General features: G+C 40.7%; 2 protein-coding genes across 3 annotated transcripts in view; both read left to right on the top strand.

The window, feature by feature from the left end:
- Nucleotides 1-19,501, top strand: part of PIR (pirin) — a gene marked incomplete at both ends in the record, with an annotated part of 100,367 nt that extends 80,866 nt beyond the window's left edge. The window contains 4 exon segments of the mRNA XM_082681203.1: nucleotides 6,296-6,378; nucleotides 9,405-9,471; nucleotides 19,390-19,446; nucleotides 19,449-19,501. Of these exon segments, the coding sequence (XP_082537329.1) occupies nucleotides 6,296-6,378; nucleotides 9,405-9,471; nucleotides 19,390-19,446; nucleotides 19,449-19,501 (260 nt within the window).
- A 629-nt stretch (nucleotides 19,502-20,130) lies between these two features.
- VEGFD (vascular endothelial growth factor D) overlaps nucleotides 20,131-23,549 on the top strand; it is a 36,501-nt gene continuing 33,082 nt past the window's right edge. For both annotated transcript variants that reach the window (XM_082681310.1, XM_082681309.1), the window contains exon 1: nucleotides 20,131-20,615. In XM_082681310.1, coding sequence (XP_082537436.1) covers nucleotides 20,526-20,615 — 90 coding nt within the window. In that variant the 5' untranslated portion in view covers nucleotides 20,131-20,525. The remainder of the gene's footprint in view (nucleotides 20,616-23,549) is intronic.

The raw sequence follows: 23,549 nt of genomic DNA, 5'->3' as shown, positions 1-23,549 counted from the left end.
AAACAATCTGCGTGCCAAAGGGGCACATCTTGGGGAGTCTCATTCTGAACCCCTTCAGTTTAAATGACATTGTAGAAGTTGAAGGGGAGAAAGATTAACAAATAATCTTCAAACCCTCTTTGAATCAGTAGTTAGAGCCTTGTTTCCTGACAGACCTTTAGTCCAAGAATTTAACAAGTGAAAAGGTCAGTGGTTCGAGGGGTAAGAATGACTTACACATCCACTTGTTTTTCTCGAGGTGAGGCAGGATTTTCCTGAGTCATCCCTATTCACTGGCCTGGTCACCTCTCATGACCATGAGCCACAAGTGCAAAACATCTGGCAGGAAATGGGGTCACGGTCTGTAGTGCTGGAGCAAACTTGCATCTGTCCAGGGTAAAGTGGACCATGGAGAGAATCTAGCTCGCGAAACTGCCCTCTTGGGAACCTGCTTCAGCCAACGAATAGCTGGCCAGGTGACCTCATTTGAATTTCATCTCCTTCCCTTCCTCCTCTTGACCCTCGAATGGAGATATTAATGAGAAAAACAAAAGGGCAAGAACACATCACCAGAAAAAAAGAAACAACAAAGCAGAAATAGCTATTGAATGTGTACTGACCTATCTATAGAGAGAATCCAAAAAATGCTCTCTGACTTTATTGCCTCAGTTTTATCTTGCTTATAAAACCAGGATGGCAGCAGGCAGCCACAGATGGCAGGAACTGATAAGCAAGTAATTGTCTTAAATGTCATGTACCTCCATTCTGTTGAAATAGATGTTATAAATATGTACTTAATGTATGGGGCTGGAATAAAGAGACTGCAATTTGGCTTGAGAAAGTAGTCTGGGGAGATTCCATAAGTGGAGATTAGGATGACTGTTAAAAATATTAATTGGGGCTTCCCTGGTGGTCCAGTGGTTAAGACTCCACGCTCCCAGTGCAGGGGCCCTGGGTTCGATTCCTGGTCAGGAAACTAGATCCCACATGCCTCAACTAAGAGTCCACATGCCACAACAACAAAGAAAAAGATCCCGCATGCCGTAACTAAAGATCCCGCGTGCCACAATGAAGGTCCCCCGCGCGGCAATGAAGATCCCATGTGCCACAGCTAAGACCCGGTGCAGCCAAATAAATAATAAATTAAAAAAATATTAATTGACGCAGGAAGTACTTAAAAGATGGACATCAGTAGATTTAGTTTTGTAAGGACAGGTGGAGTTTTGAACGTTAGAAAATGCTGGACGTTAACTATTTGTCTAAGTTAGATATTTTAAAGTTCATGGTGAGTATAGTGAAGTCATGTAATTGCCCACTAACGACACCCTGAAGAAGAGAAGGAATTAACAGAACTAAAATAAGACAAATAGAATTAGTACTTCCTTATTTAAGAGTACTTATTTGAGATGTTTTATGGATTTCCAGGATCTTCTTAATTTTTGATACATTGTGTTTTTTTTCAAGCCTTCTGACTGTTGAATAGTAGCTTTAAAAATTGTGCAGGAGAAAGATCTTTGACAGCAGTCTTTTTCTGAGGCAACAAGTCCTTTGACCAGCCCCCGGCTGAAATCTTATGCAGTATATGATTTAAAAAAAAACAAAATAAAACAGCATGGTCAGAAAATCAGTAGATCCCAAGGATATTAGCTCTAAACCCCTTCCCTGCAGCTGAGATGAAAATGACATTACACATCAACACAGAGATCAACAGGCTACAGGAGTTTGTATCCTGTGTCCCTGAAGCTTGGGGCAGTTTATCAGCTTGCATGCCAGTCCCTTAGAAGAACCAGTATCAAATATACTGTTGGGGCTTAGAAAATATATTTAGAAATCTAAAAATATTTGTGGTTATTGAGATGACAACTAACTGGTTTATGTGGATAGTAAAATGTTTCAAACTTATTTGAATAAGTAATTATTCATGCTCACTGTGCTCTGCGCTTTGCTTCTGGTTCTGGGGGGTATTAAAAAGTTTGACACAGCCCCTGGATCTCAATAAAGGTGGGGAAACACACTAGGAGCCCTCCGAGCTGACCTCCACTTACCCAAAATGAATTGGACTAAGCAGTGCACCTCATTCCATGCGGAATACGTTGAATGAGGTGCCTGAACGCCCAGGATGATCGGCTCCCCTGGTCCACTTGCCCCCTGCTACTCCCCCTGGCAAGTTGAAGTGGACTTAAAGGCAGGTGTGATTGTTCTCTAATCTGTTTATGCCAGTTGCACCAGTGATTGCAATTATGCGATTTAATTAAATAATACTTAAATTAACGAAATAAGCTTGAAAAGAGTTTGTATTTCTAGAGCAACCGAAGTCACGTGCTTTGTAAAAGTATATTGCTAAAGAAAACTCTTAGAATTAGTATGGCAGAGATGACAGTAAAAGATTAGGGGAAACTGAAAATCTAGAAGGATTTCAGTGGTGCATTATGGGTATGCTTTATAAAGAAAGGCAGTGCTTCAATCCAATTTCTAAAAATTGGCAAATGGATGCACATTTACAATTTAATTTAAAGTACAATGTTGGAGGCAGCTTAATCTTTTTCAATTAATGATCCGGATTGCATCAGATAAGAAGGCTTCAACTATACATACAAAATTGATGATATCAAAATCTGTGATAGAAGTACCAGAATGTACGGAACAGAGGGTAAATGGGACAGTAGTTCTTGTAAAGAGAAGAAGAAAAAGGAAATCTTGTGTATGGGGAGAAGTTTCACAGCAATAAACCACACACTGAAGATGCAGCACTAACTTTAAAATGTTTTAAAGTATTTTGCCCTTTCATGACTGTTTACGCAAACAAAAATATTTGCAGTTCGTTTTCAGTTAAATTTTCCTTAACTGCACTATTAGATATCTTGGCGAAGCTTCCCAGTGGAAACTATTTATTATCTGATTTGGCTCGATTTATAATTGAAAGTAGTCAGAACCAATAAAATATATTTTCTTTGAGACTTATTTTAGGTTCAGGAGATAACCAGATGGGTGAAACAGCATAGAAATAACATGAAGATGGAATCAATCTTTGCTTTATGTGATCCTGCTTTAAACATTTTATAAAATAATACAGAAGCTAAAGGTACACTTAGAATGATTAATCTTAAAAACCTGACTTTCCAGTGTCTATAAAAAAGGTTTGCCGGGCTTCCCTGGTGGCACAGTGGTTGAGAGTCTGCCTGCCGATGCAGGGGACACAGGTTCTTGCCCCGGTCCAGGAAGATCCCAAATGCCGCGGAGCGGCTGGGCCCGTGAGCCATGGCCGCTGAGCCTGCGCGTCCGGAGCCTGTGCTCCACAACGGGAGAGGCCACAACAGTGAGAGGCCCGTGTACCGCAAAAAAAAAAAAAAAAGTTTGCCTTATGGTGGAGCATTTCAAATGGCCTCTTCAGAATCAATACTGTGATTCCTCTCCTAGATCAGCAAGTAGAATGAGCGGAAATTGCATTCCGTATAAAATTAGAATGAGAGCTCTTAGGGAAATATGAACTCTGTTTCTAAATTAAGATTTTCTCATAGACGAATGACTGGCAGTCAAGCAAGCTACCCTGATAGGAGGTGCAGAGAAATCCCAGTTCAGCATGATTTTTGAGAGCTGTCTCTTGCCAGCTCACTCCATTAAAACATAGTGAAGGGGTTTTATAAATCATTTTGCTCTCTGTATCATAAAACATCCTACATGATAAAATTAGGGGTCAGGGGTAGACCACATGGGTAATGGGTGTTACATATGAATTCATTGAAGATAAAGACATGGTTCATTGCTCCCAGGGAATCTCAGTAAAGCACACTTAATGCTGCTTTATCTCACAGTTTAAAATATTACCCCAATCTAAATGAGATTATTCTTAGACTCCGAGACCCCTCTTTCTATGGCCACATCCTTGCATGAGTGGAAAATCAGCAGAGTTCTATCATTCACTGCCGTGACATCTGTTAACCTAAAAATCCTTGGGGGAGAAGAAGCCTTCAGTGATGTGCTGGGGCTCGCTTTTGCTGGAGCAGGTTGTGTACCTCTTCCCTGGCCTCAGATTGGTAGCTTGAAATTGGCCACAACGGGAGCATTTAAACCATGGAAATTGGCACACAGTACAAATCAGGTTTGTTTTTCCCCTTGTCCCCGAAAGCCGGTTGGTAAACATTAACTAGCACACCACTGCCTCTGAGACAAAAGTTCCTAAGCTTTTTGTGCCATGAACCCTTTTGACATTTGCCAAGGCCCCACCTCTGAACAATGTTTTTTGGTTTTTTTTTTTAATTCAATGGTGTCATTAAAAGTTTAAAAGAACAAGTCTGTGATACAGTTCTACGTGTGCTTCTCTGATGACATTTGAAATAACATGATCCAGAAGCAGATCTACTTTAAATTGTTAAGTAGTGATTAACATAAACTTATTTTGAGATCTTTACAATGCTAATGTGATATGAAAATATCCATGATTTCTACTGGAAACAAAATCATTGGTCCAGCTAATACTGCTGTGGTTTTCTGGCTACAGTCATGACTGAAAGAAAGGCCACATTTCAGTTAGGTGTTCGTGAAAATAAAGATGTCATTTGTCTCCCATGCAAGTCCATGATTGCTCTGAATTCTATGCATGGACCCCTTGGGAACACATTGACTCCAGGTTAAGAAGTTCTCTGTTAGAATCCTATTTCACGTTTGCAAGCATCAGAATGAACCCTGCTGCTTCATGTAGGTTATCTCCAAAGTGGAGGTGAAAGGGAGGCCTTCTCTAGAAAATATGACTATGTTTGAACTCCAGTCAGTATTCACAAAATTCACAAATTATGTTTATATGGTAATTCCTCAAGCTACTGCTTTTGCTTAAATAAGTGCTTCCATGTTGATTTTTCAGCTTTAGCTGTATCGTGTCAGGTGAATGCCCTTTTTTTTTATAGTCCATAATGTCATGCAGACATCGTTAACGGGCTTCTCAGCCTGTCCGGAGTCTTCTCTCTGTTGTGTGTTCACGTGTCTGGTTTTCAGTCAGCTGAAAGGCCCAGCCACGTCCCACCCGCCGCCTGCTGTGGCCGTTCAGGCCGCTGCATGATGCTGCTTCTGGGGAGAATCGTGTTCTTCGGCTCTTCTCTCTCCCATTGTTGCCCAATCTTTCTTTCTCCACTCCACCTCTCAAACCCATTCCTTTCTTTCTGTGTCCACTCTCCCAGTTCAGACTGGAATTCATTTCCACTGAGACTGTTAGAATAAACTTCTAACAGGTCATCCTAACTTCAGTCGTGCCCTCTCCAATTTATTCTGTGCTCTGCTTTCAGTTATTTCTCCAAGACACAGATCTAACCATTTCCCACACACACCCTCTCCTCAGAGGTCCTCCGTTCTATACGGATAAGCATGGCCTTCATGTCTTCCCTTGACCTGAAGCAAGTGTGCATTGCCATCATTCTTCCCAGAAGAATGTTCCAGCAATGATAGGAGGTTCACCCGGGCGTGCCCTGCACATTGCCAGCCCCTCACCTTTGCACAGTCTGTCCTCTTGTCTAGAGCACCCTTTATCCTAGCTTTGCCTTTTATCGGTCTGTCTGATCCTGCAGAGATCTGCAGTCCCTGTTCTCTCTTTGAACTTTGTTTATTCCTTTCTTGTTGCCTTTAACACACAATTTCATTTGTATTATTTTTTCTGTTTCATCTGTGAGCCTTAATATAGGAGGGATGGAAATACATCTATCCTGAAACCTCCCCACTCCCGCAGCATTTAGCAGAGGGCCTTGTACATAGTTCCACAGCTGTTGTTCACTAGCTCTCCAACTTACCTGTTTCCCAGTTGAATTAGTCTCTGTTTTATGAATATATATTTACTTTCTCTCAGTGAGATTTTGAGTTATTTGTATGTGAGGAATCGGCTTTGCACTTCTTTGCATTTTCTCACAGTGCTGGGCAGTTAGTTGTAGGTGTTCAATAAATACTTGTGGAAAGGAATTAATGATGGAATTTACTAATTTTCCTAAGCATGCTTAAATCTTTTGAGATTTATAATTGACCCAAGGAAACACTCTTATTAGCATGTAATGGCAAGGACTTTGCTTATTAATTAACCTATTAGGCATGACATTGAAAGTGTAAGTGGAAACATAATACAGGATTCACTTCCTTGTCCTTTTCTACATTGGAAAGCAGCCAGTTTTGGACTTTAATGATAGCAAATACCATCAACAAGAGATTTCAGGAGATTCCTAAGTTGGTTGTTTCTGAACTTGAAATTCATATTATGGTGCCGTGTAGTTAACCAAGTTTGTAATCGTATGAGAAATGTACTACCATGAGGACTGAATTGAGTGGGTCGTCTTTTTTGTAGGACCTGATGACACGCAACAAAAAATAGAACCTCATCACACAGCCGTGCTGGGGGAAGGTGACAGTGTCCAGGTGGAGAACAAGGTTAAGTATTAAAAATCTTTAATTCTCTTTTTTCAAACATTTTTTTTGCATTTAAAAATTTTAATGTAATTTTTTTTTTCTTTTTCTTTTTTTTTTTTTTTTTTGCGGTACGCGGGCCTCTCACTGTTGTGGCCTCTCCCGTTGCGGAGCACAGGCTCCGGACGCGCAGGCTCAGCGGCCATGGCTCACGGGCCCAGCCGCTCCGCGGCATGTGGGATCTTCCCGGACCGGGGCACGAACCCGCGTCCCCTGCATCGGCAGGCGGACTCTCAACCGCTGCGCCACCAGGGAAGCCCTAATGTAATTTTTAAAGGTTGCTTTCCATTAACAGTTACTTAAAAATACTGGCTCTATTCCCCGTGTTGTATAATACACTTTTGAGCCTACCTCACACCCAATGGTTTGTACCTCCTAATCCCTCACCCCTGTCTTGCCCCTCCCCCAGCACTGGTAACCACTAGTTGTTCTCTGTATCTTTGAGTCTGCTTCTTTTTTGTCACTAGTTTGTTGTATATTTTAGATTCCACGTATAAGTGATATCATACAGTATTTGTCTTTCTCTGACTTACTTCACTTAGCATAATGTCCTCCAAGTCCATCCGTCTCACTACAAATAACTCAATATTGTTTCTTTTTATGGCTGAGTAATATTCCATTGTATATATGTACTGCATCTTCTTTCTTTATCCATTCATCTGTTGATGGACACTTAGGTTGCTTTAATTTTCTTAACTTCTACTTTCTACTAGTTCCCAGGAAAATGCCGAAATCTCCTGTGTACGTGGAAAATTTTTTCTCTTCCTCCGGGAAAGAAACTATGCCACAAGTTTATCAGCCTCTTTCATTAATTTCTGTTATTTCTACTGGTTTATTTTAAGGTTTTATCTACACTGATTCGTCATCTTTAGGAATCACTGAAAGTCCGTATTGTTTACCCCTAGAAACTTGAATCTGAAGGCAGCTCTTCCTTGTCTCTCACTTTTTCTTTCTTTATGCAATTGATTGATTTTATTGTTAGCATAAGTGAAAATGGATCAGCCCTTTAGGGGTATAAATATAGATCTACACACATATTCCCATGGAGCCCTCTGAAAGTCAGCCCCACGTTGAACTGAGAGGAACATATGATCCATTTTGTAGTCCTTTTGTGTTGAGTCCTTGCTTTTTAAGTAAAGTTTCTGATATTTTAGGAGTCCAAGGAGCCTTTTTTAATCCAGGTTGCCAGGTTTCTTCCTTGTGTTCCTTCCTTCATTCCCTTGGATTGTTCGCTTACCGTCTTGTGAGCCTATTAAACCCGTCTGGCCACTTCGTGACATTCCAATAAGGAGAACTGAAGAGACAGTTGTGCAGAAGCTCCTGCAAAGATGAATTTTGAAAAGTAGGGATGAAAACTATGTTGGCGTGCAGGTGACTGGCAGAGAGGGGTTTTTTAGCTTACTCTGAGTCTCAGCTGAGTTCACATTGGCATATTTTGACAGCAAATTGGGTTATGGATACATAAGGTGATGTGTAAATAAATACAGGCCTGGGAATGGTTAAACAGATGTTTTTTAAACATGAAGAAATCATTAAAGCATCCACTGGGTGGATGTGCTAAATGGACAGCCCTGGGACTGTAGGGAGTAAATTAAGACTTTTGCAGAAACCATTCGACCCTAAATTCCCTTTTAATTTTTTAAAGTTAGAGGCAGAAGGGGAAATAAATGTCGGTTCTGTAAGATACAAATATTTCTAACTACATGGAAGATTAAAGACTTCGTTCTTCATATGCTTCATGTTAGTTGAATCCAGTGATAAATCTTCTGGTACTAGTAACATTAGAATTATTTCTAATTAAAGAGCTTTATATGAGTAGGAGCATATAATATATTATCACAAGTGTGATGGGAGGTTCTTCTGCTGGTTTCTCTGGCATTACTGGGTCAGAGGGCGTCAGCGACAGGAGGGCTTGAAGTCATATTGTCAAAGTGCTCTCTAGAAGGACTACAGCACCCACTTAAAATCTCCCAAATGATGGATAGAAAAGTGTATATTTCCCTGCATCCACACTAGCACTGGATTTAATAATTAATATTTTTTTTCAGTTTCAGGGAAAAAAAACCTAATCTTAATTCTAAACAAAAACTTTTAGAGACTTTAACACAATAGGACCCTTTTGGAGAGAAATTTGCCTGAGCAGGTATCTCGGGAACTTTTTTAAAAAATAAATTTATTTATTTTTTTTGTTTATTTTTGGCTGCATTGGGTCTTCATTGCTGTGCGCAGGGTTTCTCTAGTTGCAGCGAGCGGGGGCTACTCTTCGTTGCAGTCCGCAGGCTTCTCATTGCGGTGGCTTCTCAGAGCACGGGCTCTAGGCACACGGACTTCAGTAGTTGTGGCACGTGGGCTCAGTAGTTGTGGCTCGGGGGCTCTAGAGCGCAGGCTCGGTAGTTGTGGCGCACGGGCTTAGTTGCTCCGCGGCATGTGGGATCTTCCCGGACCAGGGCTCGAACCCGTGTCCCCTGCATTGGCAGGCAGATTTTTAACCACTGCGCCACCACGGAAGCCTCCTGGGATGTTTTTGTAAGGTTCCATTTAGTGCAACATTTCTGGGGCATATTTTACATTAATAGTAATAAATGTCAAAAGTAATAAAATGTTACTTTTGGATTTGCATAAATACTCTTCACTTTTAAAAATTAAATTTTTAGCAGGAAGTTATAAGCTCTATAATAGGCCAAGTCAATCACATAGTTTGTCATAAAGATGTTTCTAGTTAAAGAAAAATCTTAATTTAAATTCTCCTTCTTTATTAGAGAAGGTTATTATTTTGGTGTTCGGGACATATTCTTGAGTTCTGATTGCTACCAAACGTCTTAAAGAATAGGCATTTCCATATCATGCGTTGCACAGAAAATATTTCTGGAATTTATCTTTAGAATTAGGGACATCATCCCTTTGGCCCGAATGTCAACTTCAAATCACTCCTAATCAGACATTCAAAAATAAGGCTGTTTATTGTTTGATGGTCTCTTTCTTGACTTTAGGGTCCTGAGAGAAACCACTTCGTCCTGATTGCTGGGGAGCCATTAAGAGAACCAGTTGTCCAACATGGTAAGCCCCACATGATGGCGAGTTCTTTGGTTGGTTTTCCTTTCCTTTGAAAGTAGTGTCCATATATAGGGTCACCGGGAAGAAAGTTGGATTTTTGTCCTCTCTCCATCTACAAAGTTGAGGGTTTTGTTTCATTTCTCCATTGTGAAAGGAAAATGTATACGTGGTTTTCACTTCTACATTCATTCTCTTTCCTTTAAGGAAGCATTTCTTGAGTATCAACCACATGTAGGACATTGAGGTTTGAACTGTGGGGAAAACAAAAATAGTGTTTTTTACATAGTGTCATAGGGAATTTCAACTTAAAAAAAGATTTTGTGGTCTACTGGGGACTTGAATATCGTTTTTATCTTTACCAAAAATAACAGTGATTTCTTTCTTTCTTTTTTTTTTGGCCATGCTGTACTGCTAGCAGGATCTTAGTTGCCAGAGATTGAACCCAGGCCCATGGCAGTGAAAGCGCCGAGTCCCAACCACTGGACCGCCAGGGAATTCCCATAAATAACAGTGATTTCAGTATTGTCCTTGTAGTCTCTTGTATTTTTAGTGAAAACTGGCGACCTCTTAGGAATATTTCTTTGGAAGTTTCTAAAATATTTGAGTCACTCTTAGTTTATTTTAAAAAACAAATAGAGGGACTTCCCTGGTGGTCCAGTGGTTAGGACTCGGTGCTTTCACTGTCGTGGCCCCGAGTTCAATCCCTGGTCGGGGAACTAAGATCCCGGAAGCTGCATGGCACAGCCAAAAAAAATAAAAGAAAAAAACCCGAAGATGTAAAACAGGTAAACAAAAAGGTCTTACTGTATAGCACAGTGAACTATATTCAATATTCTATAATAGAGCGTAATGGAAAAGAATATACACGGGTGTACGTGTATACATATGTATAACTAAATCACTTTGCCGTACAGCAGAAATTAACACCACATTGTAAATCAACTATATGTCAATAAAAACAAAACAAATAGAGATAACTGTACTTGGAGGCAGAAAATCCTGGAATAAGGACTCATAATAGTCACTTCAATTCTTTGTCTTGACTTCCTCAAAATACCGTTGTTTGATTGAATGAAGAACGTCTAAAAGCATCCAGAACCCAACCTATTACTTAGATAAATGCTACAAAACATAGTGTATGTCCGCTTCTCTGATTATTAAATTTAACATGCATTAAAATCCCATTACACTACCTTGCCTTGCCTACAGGTATGCACAGTGATTTCGGAAAAAAAAAAAACCTGGCTGATCATAAATTTAAAGAACACTGATTTTTTAATTTTATTTATTTATTATTTTTAATAGAACTTTATTGGAGTATAATTGCTTCACAATACCGTATTAGTTTCTGTTGCACAACAAAGCGAATCAGCCATATGCATACATATGTCCCCATATCCCCTCCCTCTTGCGTCTCCCTCCCACCCTCCCTGTCCCACCCCTCTAGGTTGTCACAAAGCACTGAGCCGATCTCCCTGTGCTATGCGGCTGCTTCCCACCAACCATTTTACATTCGGTAGTCTATATATGTTGATGCTACTCTCACTTCACCCCAGCTTCCCCCTCCCACCCGTGTCCTCAAGTCCATTCTCTATGTCTAAGTCTTCATTCCTGCCTTGCATCTAGGTTCTTCAGTACCATTTTTTTTTTTAGATTCCATATGTATGTGTTAGCATACAGTATTTGTTTTTCTCTTTCTGACTTACTTCACTCTGTATGACAGACTGTAGGTCCATCCACCTCACTACAAATAACTCAATTTCATTTCTTTTCATGGCTGAGAAATATTCCATTGTATATATATGCCACATCTTTATCCATTCATCTGTCGATGGACATTTAGGTTGCTTCCGTGTCCTGGCTATTGTAAATAGTGCTTCAGTGAACATTGTGGTGCATGTCTCTTTCTGAATTATGGTTTTCTCAGGGTATATGCCCAGTAGTGGGATTGCTGGGTCATATGGCAGTTCTATTTTTAGTTTTTTAAGGAACCTCCATACTGTTCTCCATAGTGGTTGTATCAATTTACACTCCCACCAACAGTGTAGGAGGGTTCCCTTTTCTCCACAGCCTTTCCAGCATTTATTGTTTTTCTAGCTTTTTTGATAATGGCCATTCTGACCGGCATGAGGTGACACCTCATTGCAGTTTTGATTTGCATTTCTCTAATAATTAGTGGTGCTGAGCATCTTTTCATGTGCCTCTTGGCCATCTGTATGTCTTCCTTGGTGAAATGTCTATTGAGGTCTTCACCCCATTTTTTAACTGTATTGTTTGTTTTTTTGATATTGAGCTCCATGAGCTGTCTGTACATTTTGGAGATTAATTAATTTGTTTCATTTGCAAATATTTTCTCCCATTCTGAGGGTTGTCTTTTTGTCTTGTTTATGGTTCCCTTTGCTGTGCAAAAGCTTTTAAGTTTAATTAAGTCCCATTTGTTTATTTTTCTTTTTATTTCTGTTACTCCAGGAGGTGGGTCAAAAAAGATCTTGCTATGGTTTATGTCAAAGAGTGGTTTTCCTCTAAAAGATTTATAGTGTCTGGTCTTATATCTAAATCTCTAATCCATTTGGAGTTTATTTTTGTGTACGGTGTTAGGTAGTGTTCTAATTTCATTCTTTTACATGTAGCTGTCCAGTTTTCCCAGCACCACTTATTGAAGAGGCTGTCTTTTCTCCATTGTATGTTCTTGCCTCCTTTGACGTAAATCAGGTGACCATATGTGCATGGGTTTATCTCTGGGCATTCTATCCTGTACCACTGATCTATATTTCTGTTTTTGTGCCAGTACCATACTGTCTTGATTACTGTACCTTTGTGGTATAGTTTGAAGTCGGGGAGCCTGACTCCTCCAGCTCCGTTTTTCTTTCTCAAGATTGCTTTGGCTATTCGGGGTCTTTTGTGTTTCCATACGAATTGTAAGGTTTTTTGTTCTAATTCTGTGAAGATGCCATTGGTAGTTTCATAAGGATTGCATTGAATCTGTAGATTGCTTTGGGTAGTATAGTCATTTTCACAGTATTGATTCTTCCAATCCAAGAACATGGTATATTTCTCTATCTGTTTATGTCATCTTTGATTTCTTTCATCAGTGTTTTATAGTTTTCTGAGTACAAGTCTTTTGCCTCCTTAGGCAGGTTTATTCTTAGGTATTTTATTCTTTTTGTTGCAATGGTAAATGGGAGTGTTTCCTTAATTTCTCTTTCTGTTTCTTCATTGTTGGTGTATAGGAACGCCAGCGATTTCTGTGCATTAATTTTGTATCCTGCAACCTTACCAAATTCATTGGTTAGTTCTAGTAGTTTTCTGGTGGCATCTTTAGGATTTTCTATGTAGAGTATCATGTCATCTGCAGACAGTGACAGTTTTACTTCTTCTTTTCCAATTTGTATTCCTTTTATTTCTTTTTCTTCTCTGATTGCTGTGGCTAGGACTTCCAAAACTATTTTGAATAATAGTGGCGAGAGTGGGCATCCTTGTCTTGTTCCTGATCCTAGTGGAAATGCTTTCAGTTTTTCACCATTGAGTATGATGCTTGCTGTGGGTTTGTCATATATGACCTTTATTATATTGAGGTAGGGTCCCTCTGTGCCCGTTTTCTGGAGATTTTTTTTTTATCATAAATGGGTGTTGAATTTTGTCACAAGCTTTTTCTGCATCTGTTGAGATGATCATATGGTTTTCTTTTATTGTTTTTTTTGCGTTTTTGGTTTTTTTGCGGTACACGGGCCTCTTACTGTTGTGGCCTCTCCCGTTGCGGAGCACAGGCTCCGGACGCGCAGGCTCAGCGGCCATGGCTCATGGGCCTAGCCTCCCCGCGGCATGTGGGATCTCCCTGGACCGGAGCACGAACCCATGTCCCCTGCATTGGTAGGCGGACTCCCAACCACTGCGCCACCAGGGAAACCCGATTATATGGTTTTTATTCCTTAATTTGTTAATGTTTTGTATCACATTGATTGATTTGCATATATTGAAGAATCCTTGCATCCCTGGGATAAATCCCACTTGTTCATGGTGTGTGATCCTTTTAATGTGCTGTTGGATTCTGTTTGCTAGTGTTTTGTTCAGGATTTTTGCATCTTTGTTCATCAGTGATATTGGTCTATAATTTTCTGTTTTTGTGATATCTTTTTCTGGTTTTGGTATCAGGGTGACAGTGACTTCATAGAATGAATTTGGGAGTATTCCTCCCCCTGCAATTTTTTTGGAAGTTTGAGAAGGATCAGTGTTAGCTCTTCTCTAAATGTTTGATAGAATTTGCCTGTGAAGCCATCTGGTCCTGGGCTTTTGTTTGTTGGAAGATTTTTAATTACGGTTTCAATTTCATTACTTGTGATGGGTCTGTTTATATTTTCTAATTCTTCCTGGTTCAGTCTTGGAAAATTGTACCTTTCCAAGAATTTGTCCATTTCTTCATGGTTGTCCATTTTATTGGCATATAGTTGTAGTAGTCTCTTATAATCCTTTGTATTTCTGCAGTGTCAGTTGTGATTTCTCCTTTTTCATTTCTAATTTTATTGATTTGTGTCCTCTTCCTTTTTTTCTTGATGAGTCTGGCTATGGGTTTATCAATCTTGTTTATCTTCTCAAAGAACCAGCTTTTCGTCTTGTTGATCTTTGCTATTATTTTCTTCACTTCTATTTCATTTTTTTCTCCTCTGATCTTTATGATTTATTTCCTTCTACTGAGTTTGGGTTTTCTTTGTTCTTTTTTTTTTTTTAGTTGGACCTTTTTATTTATTTATTTATTTATTTAACATCTTTATTGGAGTATAGTTGCTTTACAGTGGTGTGTTAGTTTCTGCTGTATAACAAAGTGAATCAGTTATACATATACATATGTTCTTCCTCTAGTTGTTTTAAGTGTAGGGTTAGGTTGTTTATTTGAGATTTTTCTTGTTTCTTGAGGTGAGATTGTATTGCTATAAACTTACCTCTTAGAACTGCTTTTGCTGTGTCCCATAGGTTATGGGTCGTAGTGTTTTTGTTGTCATTTGTTTCTATGTGTCTTTTAATTTCTTCTTTGATTTTTTCAGTGATCCCTTGGTTATTTAGTAGCACACTGTTTAGCCTTCATGTATTTGTGTTTTTTATAGTTTCTTTTCCTGTAGTTGATTTCCATTCTCATAGCGTTGTGGTCAGAAAACATGCTTGATACGATTTCCGTTTTCTTAAATTTTCTGAGGCTTGATTTGTGACGCAAGATGTGATCTGTCCTGGAGAATGCTCCATGTGCACTTGAGAAGAAAGTGTATTCTGCCACTTTTGGGTGGAATGTTCTGTAAATATCAATTAGATCTATCTGGTCTATAGAGCACTGATTATTTTTAAAATAGTCTTTTTTGTTTTATTAGTAGCTTAAGGGAAAAGCATTAAATTATACTCCACCTAGCCCATAGCGTTTGCCTCCATTTTGCAGACTTCTGATTTCCACTCCAGAGGTTCATAGTTGTCATTTTCTTTTGGTTGAACAGCCCTGAAATAGTTTGTTCTTCTGGAAGAAGCCTGCCGACAGATTGAGTAGGGTCCTCATCTTTATTAATAGCAGCTAGAATTTAGGTGGGAAGAAGATGTGTGGGATGGAAACCTTTTCAGTTAAGCGATGTCCTCTGCATCAGTGATGAAAACCAAGACTCCAACTACAATAGGCGACATTCATCCCCTGTGAATCTTCTCCCAGAGGCTTGCAACTCAGGGACACTGGGTGTGCCAGCACACACAAATTCGGATTAACCAGACAACATAGAGATGGCCCCTGAAACCTCAGCTAATGAGAGGCAAAGCATTCTGCTTGTTTGTTTTATTTATTAATTTTATTTTGCTAACTCTTTCAAACCCAGACGTTTAAGTTTTTCTTTTACCTGTGCATGTTTGAAGGCCACCATAGCCGTCTCTCGACTATTTGGGAACCAGTACTAGGTGCTGAGGAAAACGGAATCCAGATGTTCCACTTATTTACCTAACAGATACCTCGGTAGCATATACTGTCTACTAGGATTGGTCGGAGTGCTTTCCAAATATTGATTCATTTAAGCTTGAGAACAACCTGACAAGGTATGTACTCTCATCCCCACTTTATGGATGAGGAAGCGGAGGTGCAGAGGTTCGTTGGCCACATAGCTGGGTTCACACTCAGGCTGTCTGGTTTCTACCCACCCTGCCCTTCCGCCTCTCACCGTGCCCGGTTGCCCCTTGCTCTGCCCTGTGGCTTCTCTGCTGGGAAGTAATTGTTGGTGGTGGAGCTGGGATTTGAACCCTAGTCTCCTAAACCCTTGTCTTGTGCTCTCTCCACTATAGGAAGTTTCTACACAATGAGAGATTCAACTCACACCATTTTTATTACAGGAGAGGGAGGGAATTCAAAGCTTTAATTAGAGAAGGGATGAATAGTGTAGTTTAAAAGAGGGTTTGTGGGGTTATTGATAACTAGCAAATCATTTTCTTATTCAATTAAGAAACATGCTTTCTGGGGGAAATAATGTACAGCATGGTGATGATAGTCAATAACATTGTACTGCATATTTGAAAGCTGCTAAGAGAATAGATCTTAAAAGTTCTCATCGGGGGCTTCCCTGGTGGCGCAGTGGTTGAGAGTCCGCCTGCCGATGCAGGGGACACGGGTTCGTGCCCCGGTCCGGGAGGATCCCACATGCCATGGAGTGGCTGGGTCCATGAGCCATGGCCGCTGGGCCTGCATGTCCGGAGCCTGTGTTCCGCAATGGTAGAGGCCACAACAGTGAGAGGCCCGCGTACCACAAAAAAAAAAAAAGTTCTCATCAAAAAAGTTCTTATCACAAGAAAACAAATTCTGTAACTGTGTATGGTGACAGATGTTAACTAGACTTATTGTGGTGATCATTTCCCAGTATATACAAATACGAAATCATTATGTTGTACACCGGAGACTAATATAATGCTGTATGTCGGTTATACCTCAATTTCAAAAAAAAATAAATCAATTTAGTTATATATTACCCCCCCCAAAAAAGAAGAAAAACAAAAACATATACTTTCTGGTTTGGGTTTTCTTCTTGTTGAGGATCTGAGGAGATGAGCTTCCTCCCCTGGCTTTGGAGGACTCACACTTCCAGCGCTTCCCTTGTTTCTCAAAGTGGTCCATGGACCAGCAGCATTGGCACCACTGGAGAGATAGTTAGAAATGCAGAGCTTCAGACCCCACTCCAGACCTCTTGACTCAGAATATACATTTGAATAAGATTCCCACGTGATTTATGTGCACATTATGATTTGAGAATCACAGCAGAATACCCCAGAGAAGTGTCAAGATGGAAGCCCGGAAGTGTACTGTTTGTACAGAAAAGTAATTGAGGGAGGGGAGAGGTGCTCCGCAAGTCTCATCTATAGCAAAATTATGACGCGCAGGAAGTCAGTCCTTGGCCCAGTACCTGCTCTCATTTTCTCTGTTCCGTCTCCCTTTCCCCTCTGCGTCCTTTAAAAAGGTGGCTTTTCCAGGATGCCCTCTTGAATTTACGATTTTTTTTTTGCATATGAGGGCCCTCTCATTGTTTCCTACCTAGTACAGTCCACATCTCCATCTCCAGGTGAAATTTCTCTTGCGAGCCCCAGACCCCTATTTCCAACAATGTACCGAGCACCTCTGCCAGGCAACTATCTGATTGTCTCCAGCGCCTTCATGTCAGAATATCCAGGACTGAGTTCCTTGCTCTACCCACAGCTTCCTGTGTCTTGTGTCTCAGTTACCCTTAAACAATTCCACCATCAACTCAGCCTCCCAGGCCAGGCATCTTCTCTACCCTGATGCCAAAGTTTTCTTCTAAAAACTGCAGATCAGATTACATTGTTCTGTCCTTAACGCTTCAGTGATTCCAGATCACCTGCAGAATTATGTCCAAACTTCTTCCCATAGATGGCGTCCAAAACCCAGAGGGCTCAGGCCCCTTGCTACATATCAGACTCCACCCTCCTCCTTTTCCGCACCCTCACGTCCTCCTGCAGGCCGATCCGAAAATGCCGTTCCGCCATGTCTGCCTGTGCAGACATTACCTCCTTCTCCCCTTCTGTGCTGATTCTTTGCATTTTCCATACTTTTATCGTTCTGTGTATCACACTGTTTTGTAATAATTTGTTTTCATATCTGTTTGTGTTACAGATTTGAGGTCCTTGAGGGGAGGGAGTCTGTCATTAGGTTGTCTTTCAGCTTTATGTCTCTAGCTCCTAGCACCATGTTCGTCATTCAGTAAGCACGCAATAAATCCTGGATAGATAGGTCATTGAGTGAATGAATGAATTTACACACCTGCTACCTGTTTTCCCTTTCTCTTGCCATCCTATTCCCTGAAATCTCCCAAAAGGCGTCAGCGTCATCAAAGCATGTGATCCTGGGTCTTCCTTCTCAAGCACTAAAGTGGGTGCCGAATCTGTGCTGATACGCCAAGAGTAGTTAAGAAGTTTGCCTGTGTTATTCCAAGTTTTAAGTTATATTTTAATCCGGGTCTCTCAGAGAAAACCTCTTAGAGGAGGCACTTTGTAAAAGGTTCCTGACGGCACCTCTGAAGACTGGGGGAAGAAATCTACTGACCGAATGGACAAATCTGTCAACCGCTTTCAAGACACTGCCAATGCCATATAAGAGCTGGCCTTGTTTATCCAACAGGTGGATGCTCCTGCAGTATGTGAAGAGACAGACATTTTGCCTCCTGGTCGACTAGGGGAGGACTTCTACACTTTTAGCAAATGCCAAGTTCAGCCCTAGGAATTAGACAAACAGTGACCATGGGCCAAATCTGTCCACTGCATGTCTTTGTAAATGAAGTTTTATCGGAACACAGCCATCCCTAGTCACTTCTATATTGTCTGTGGCTGCTTTGCGCTTCAGTAGAAGAGTTGAGTAGTTGAGACAGACACCGTTTGACACACAAAATCTAAAATATATACTGTCTGGCCCTTTACAGGAAAAGTGCCCTGACCCCTAGAGAATCCAAAATGTGATGCTTTCTTGACCTGACATTTTTATAATCTCCTTTTTATTGTCAGTGAGATGCTACTAATTGTCAAAAATGACTTAGACCCCTCATGCAAGGACACAGCCTCATATACTGTGGAGATACCAACACTGTGACAAGATTTGCCAATTTAAAAAATCAGATCAGTTAAATTCTTGACATCAGCCAATGCTAGTGCAACTGACAACTACAATAAATCTTAAAAGTTCTCATCACAAGAAAAAAAACTTCTGTAACTATGTATAGCGACAGATGTTAACTAGACCTATTGTGACGATCATTCCCCAATATATACAAATACAGAATCATAATATTGTTCACCTGAAACTAATATAAGGTTGTAAGTCATTTATACCTCAATAAAAAATAACGATAAAAAGAACTAACAAACAGCAGGCTTCCTTGGTGGCGCAGTGGTTGAGAGCCCGCCTGCCGATGCAAGGGACACGGGTTCGTGCCCCGGTCCGGGAAGATCCCACATGCCGCGGAGCGGCTGGGCCCGTGAGCCATGGCCGCTGAGCCTGCGCGTCCAGAGCCTGTGCTCCGCAACGGGAGAGGCCACAACAGTGAGAGGCCCGCGTACTGCAAAAAAAAAAAAAAAAAAAAAAACAGCTACAAAAATGGTCGTAATAGAACCAAACTTAAGAATGTTTTGAATAAAGAGATTGCCATTGCTGATGGCAGCCTGCAATGGATGAGTGAGATATAATTGCATTTGTTTATCTGAAGTTTGGTCTTTATAATCATACACAATCGTAGTCAAGAAACTTGTATTACAGTCCTCGGAGATTGGATGCTGCAAAAATAACCTTCTGCTGTTCAGATATGCCTGAGTTTGTCTCAAATTAAGAACTACAGAAATACATACCATTTTCGTGGTAGAAGAAAATATTCTCGTCACCCAGAACTTTCTGAATGTCTCTTTCTGCTCTAGGTCCATTTGTGATGAACACAGATGAAGAGATTTCTCAGGCCATTCTTGATTTCAGAAATGCAAAAACGGCTTTGAAAGAGCCAAAACCTGGAAATCAAAGATTGGAAACTAGTGACAAGCGCAAGGGCAGGTCTGGCTGCCTTCTAGAATTTTGCCCTTTGTGGCATCCACCCGTTCAGTGCATCCAGTTTCCAAAGCTGACTTCGCCAGTACTTCTAAAGAATTCCACACTCAAGTGATGACATGTTTTCTATAGCCACGTCTGTGAGATATTTCCTGGCCCAAGCAAATAAACCTAATTGTTGCTTCTTTAAAAATCAGTGTTCTTCATTTCAATCTAAGTTACTTCTGTTAAAAAAATTATTTTGTCTATGTTTTCCTTTTCATGGGCATGTGGACATTTTGTCGTCTTTGTGCCTGTGTGTTTTTTAAAGCACATTTGATTACTTTCTGTGTGTCACTGATGGAGGTGCGTTAGCATCTGAGGTCTCTTTCTGAGCAACGCAGTTTCGATGCCTATGTGCTGGGGTTTCATGTTACAGGTTATCTCCGTGGGTAAAGTAACAGCAGTTCTGAGCGTTTCAGTCAGTTTTCAAAACTGCCCTGCTATTGGTAGGGACACGACAGGATTACGGCCAAGACTTCCCTGCTTTTTCTGCCAAAATGTGTGTCAGATTTAAGACACATGCTCCTGCAAGCTTCCATGAGGGTTGTGAAAAAAGTTTGAATCCACAACTGGGTCCCAGCCTTCTGTAGCTGCAAACATTGGTGGCCAAACCACCTCCTTCTAAAACAACTCAAACCTGGGGCACAGGGGGGGAAGATTTTTTTTTTTTAGTTTGCTGGAAATGAAATGGACTTAGAGGCTTTCTCATTTCAAGTAGAAGACATATCCACTTCCTGATTATTTTTGGAGCGTACGAACATTTAAACTTTTTTTCAGTTCTCTCCCCCCCATAAGATTGTGCAGAAACGTACCTTGACTAATTGATTTTGATCACAACTGATTATTTGTTTTTCCCTGTGAACTCCTGGGGTTTCGAACTTTCCTTCTGGAGAATATGCCTTTTGAACCAGTTTGCTCTAGCTGCCTGAGGTCAACTGCTTGGTAATCAGTGGATATTAGAATATTCAAAATGTACAGACAGTGGGCAGTGGTGAATATTTTCATGATGTCTTCTCTGCAGTTGGTGCAGAGCTCCAGTTATGAACATGGACCAGTGAAGGTAGGTGAGCTCAATTTTTCATGTGATGCAGATTTTTAAGTTGGCTTATACAGAGGATGTTCTTTCTTTGCCGCCACTATTTTTGAGACAATATAAAAATGCATAACACTCCTCGTAGTGGGCAGGATATATTCTGTACTTGTTAATGAGTATTCTGTTTCTTAGGCTTACTAAGATTCTTGCCATGAGTTTTTGAAAACGCTGGGGGTGGGGGCTTTTGGCGACGTAATAGGACATGAAAGTTTCCCCTCAACTGTATGTGCAGATAGCACAGTGATTTTTTTTTATTTGAAACAAATTGATTTACAAGGTTGTGTTACTTTCTGCTGTACCACAGTGATTTTCTCATGAAGCATTGACTTGTTTTTATGACACAGATAACTTTGGGGGCTGTTTATTTTCAGGTCATCTGTGAGCTAGTTTAGTTAGTTAATTTCTTCTGGGAACTGAAAACTGCCATGCTTTCTACAGATGTTTTCTATCTGGTTTTCCAAATTACCCATTGCCACCATCTAGAAAAATCTTTTCTCTGAAGTCGTTTTGGTCCTTTGCTTTTTGAAACGTGTGTAAAACTCAACCATAATCAAATCTTTGATTCTATGAGCAGGCGTCAGAGCCCAATGAATTGAGAGTAATGAAAAAAGATTAACTGGGATGTTACTGTCTGAGCACTATTTCGCCCAGTTTTATTGTATTTCATAGACTGTACTGTTTTTCTCAGCTTTTGATTTTGAAAATGATTCAGATATAATTGTTTTGACTGAAGTGGTGCTAAATCATTATTGATTTTGGAATTTCTGGCCGTGAGCAATCAAAGTGGACTTGAGATTTTGTAGCTGTCGTTAGGAAATGCATTTTCAACAAGGTTGATATCGCCCCCAACAGGGGAAAATTGGTCCTTGGGGGTGAAAACGTCTTACTCTTATGTATAAAGCACAGATGTACTTACACTACAGAAAGCGATACACAGTATTTCTGCGAAGGTTGAACTCTGTGTTAGGTGTAGAGAGTCACCTTGTCCAGCAAGCGACACCTTTCTAACTTTCCAAATTCCAAACGGACACGAGAGAGATCACCGTCGTTCAGCTCCACTTCATTGCCACCAGCCTGGATGTGGGATCTGAATGCCAGATCGCAGGTAAAAGGGAATCTCATCTTGAGCCTAGGGGACAGGAGAAAAAAAAATCAGACTTGTTTGAAGTAAGTAAGGCTTTTCAGGCTGTACAGCTGTCTTTAAGTCCACCCAACCCCTGGCTCAATTAAATCTTTCCGATGCGAAGGAAAGACGTGCATACAGTTAAACAGAAGTTCGGGTGTAGATACGAGTGGGTGGTGAGGGCTAAGGAGGTATATCATATTGGTTATTATACATTTTCTTTTCCCCCGTAACTTTGTCTTAAGAGAAAAATCCAAGAAGATATGTGTTTCTTAATGTTCTTCTTGTTTAAATCAAAATTGAGTATGAAAGCATATTCAAGATGGTAATGGTTTGGACACTGGGATATGAATGTATTTTGTGCATTTTGAGATAAAAGTGTTTCATTTATTGTAAGACGTGTCCAGGGTCCTCCATGGTGGTAGGTTCGTGAGCGTGTTCCTCTCTCCACCCTCCCCTCTTCTAACCACCTCTTTTCCCAAAAGGATGGCAATGATGCCAATTCTATCACAAGGTTGCCCTTCCCCCACAGTGGTCACTTTCTAGCCTTGAACATCCTCCTATTTTTTCAGCTTAGACTAGTAGTGCCTCTAGTACAGTTACACAAGTCTGTGAACATTTTTTTTCTGCAGTAACCATGCAAAAGGCTACCAATACCCTGCAGAATTGCTCTCAAAGCCATTTGAGTGTAAGGCATCCTGATTTCATTAGTCTTGCCATCTGTACTTAGGACAGCTGTTTGGGGTCAGTAGTGCATGGAATTTGTGAACTGAGATAAATCTGTTGGAAAATCTCAACTCAAATCTACTGTGCGTACTGTTTAGCTGCTAAGTTTTTCAATCATCTAAGCAGAATGTGTTTTCTTCTAGAAATAAGATTAACCCAGTGCCTCTTTCTGGCTCACTAGTATAATCAGATTAACCACCTAGATATGGGATTTATTTCTGTGTCTGTTTTATCCAGCTTTTATATATGTTGGGGTAATCATATACTGTTGCACAGAGCGTGCACTGCACAACTCTAGGATGCTCCATCCACATAGTCTCACGTCTGTATGTGACAGCCCTGAGTACAATAGCGTAGACATTCTGGGCGTTTGATAAATAAATACCTGCAACCTCACTGTCCTGTCATTCACATCGACCTTCTGACCAGCACTGTTTCTGGTGTATTTGATAAGCATTGTTTGTCACCAGGAATCTTGGCACCCCCTTAAGTCACTAGGGGAAGCCATTGCCCTAAATCTCTTCAAAGTCACTGATGCAGACATACCAGGAGAGTGACGAAGGATTAATTCCGGGTCCTGGTAGGCTTGCCCCACTCTTCTCTGACGGAATTTGTCTCCTTCTTCCCCACACGACCTTTCAGCCCCCTCTTTCATCACTTCAGTGGTGGAAGACTGTTGCTGAGTGGTGGAGTCGTTCAAACTCGGCCTGGGACTGGAATAAATCCAAGATCCACACCTCTAAGTACCGTGAGAAGCCACATGGCTCACGAGACTTCATAACCTTTGTGTCACTTGCCTTCTCCTGAAATTGTCTCTAAAGGGAATTGAATAACAAGGACTAAGATGCACCTTCCATATTTAATTCCAGGAAGCAGACCCGCCCCCACTGCTCTCCCTACGGTCGTGCACAGGGAAGTCCTTTGACTTCGTTGCTAATCAGATGGCCCAACGAGCTCGTGCCCACTTTCGTATCAGGCACCATCCTTGGCACAAAATACATTTGAAGTGTTTTCCATTAATTTCTTCTTCATTTATGACCTTATAGGTAAAT

Source organism: Grampus griseus (genome assembly GCF_964374135.1).
Source record: "Grampus griseus genome assembly, chromosome: X".
Taxonomy (NCBI): domain Eukaryota; kingdom Metazoa; phylum Chordata; class Mammalia; order Artiodactyla; family Delphinidae; genus Grampus; species Grampus griseus.
Note: the sequence above shows the minus strand (reverse complement) of the source record. Positions and strands in the feature narration are given on the sequence as shown.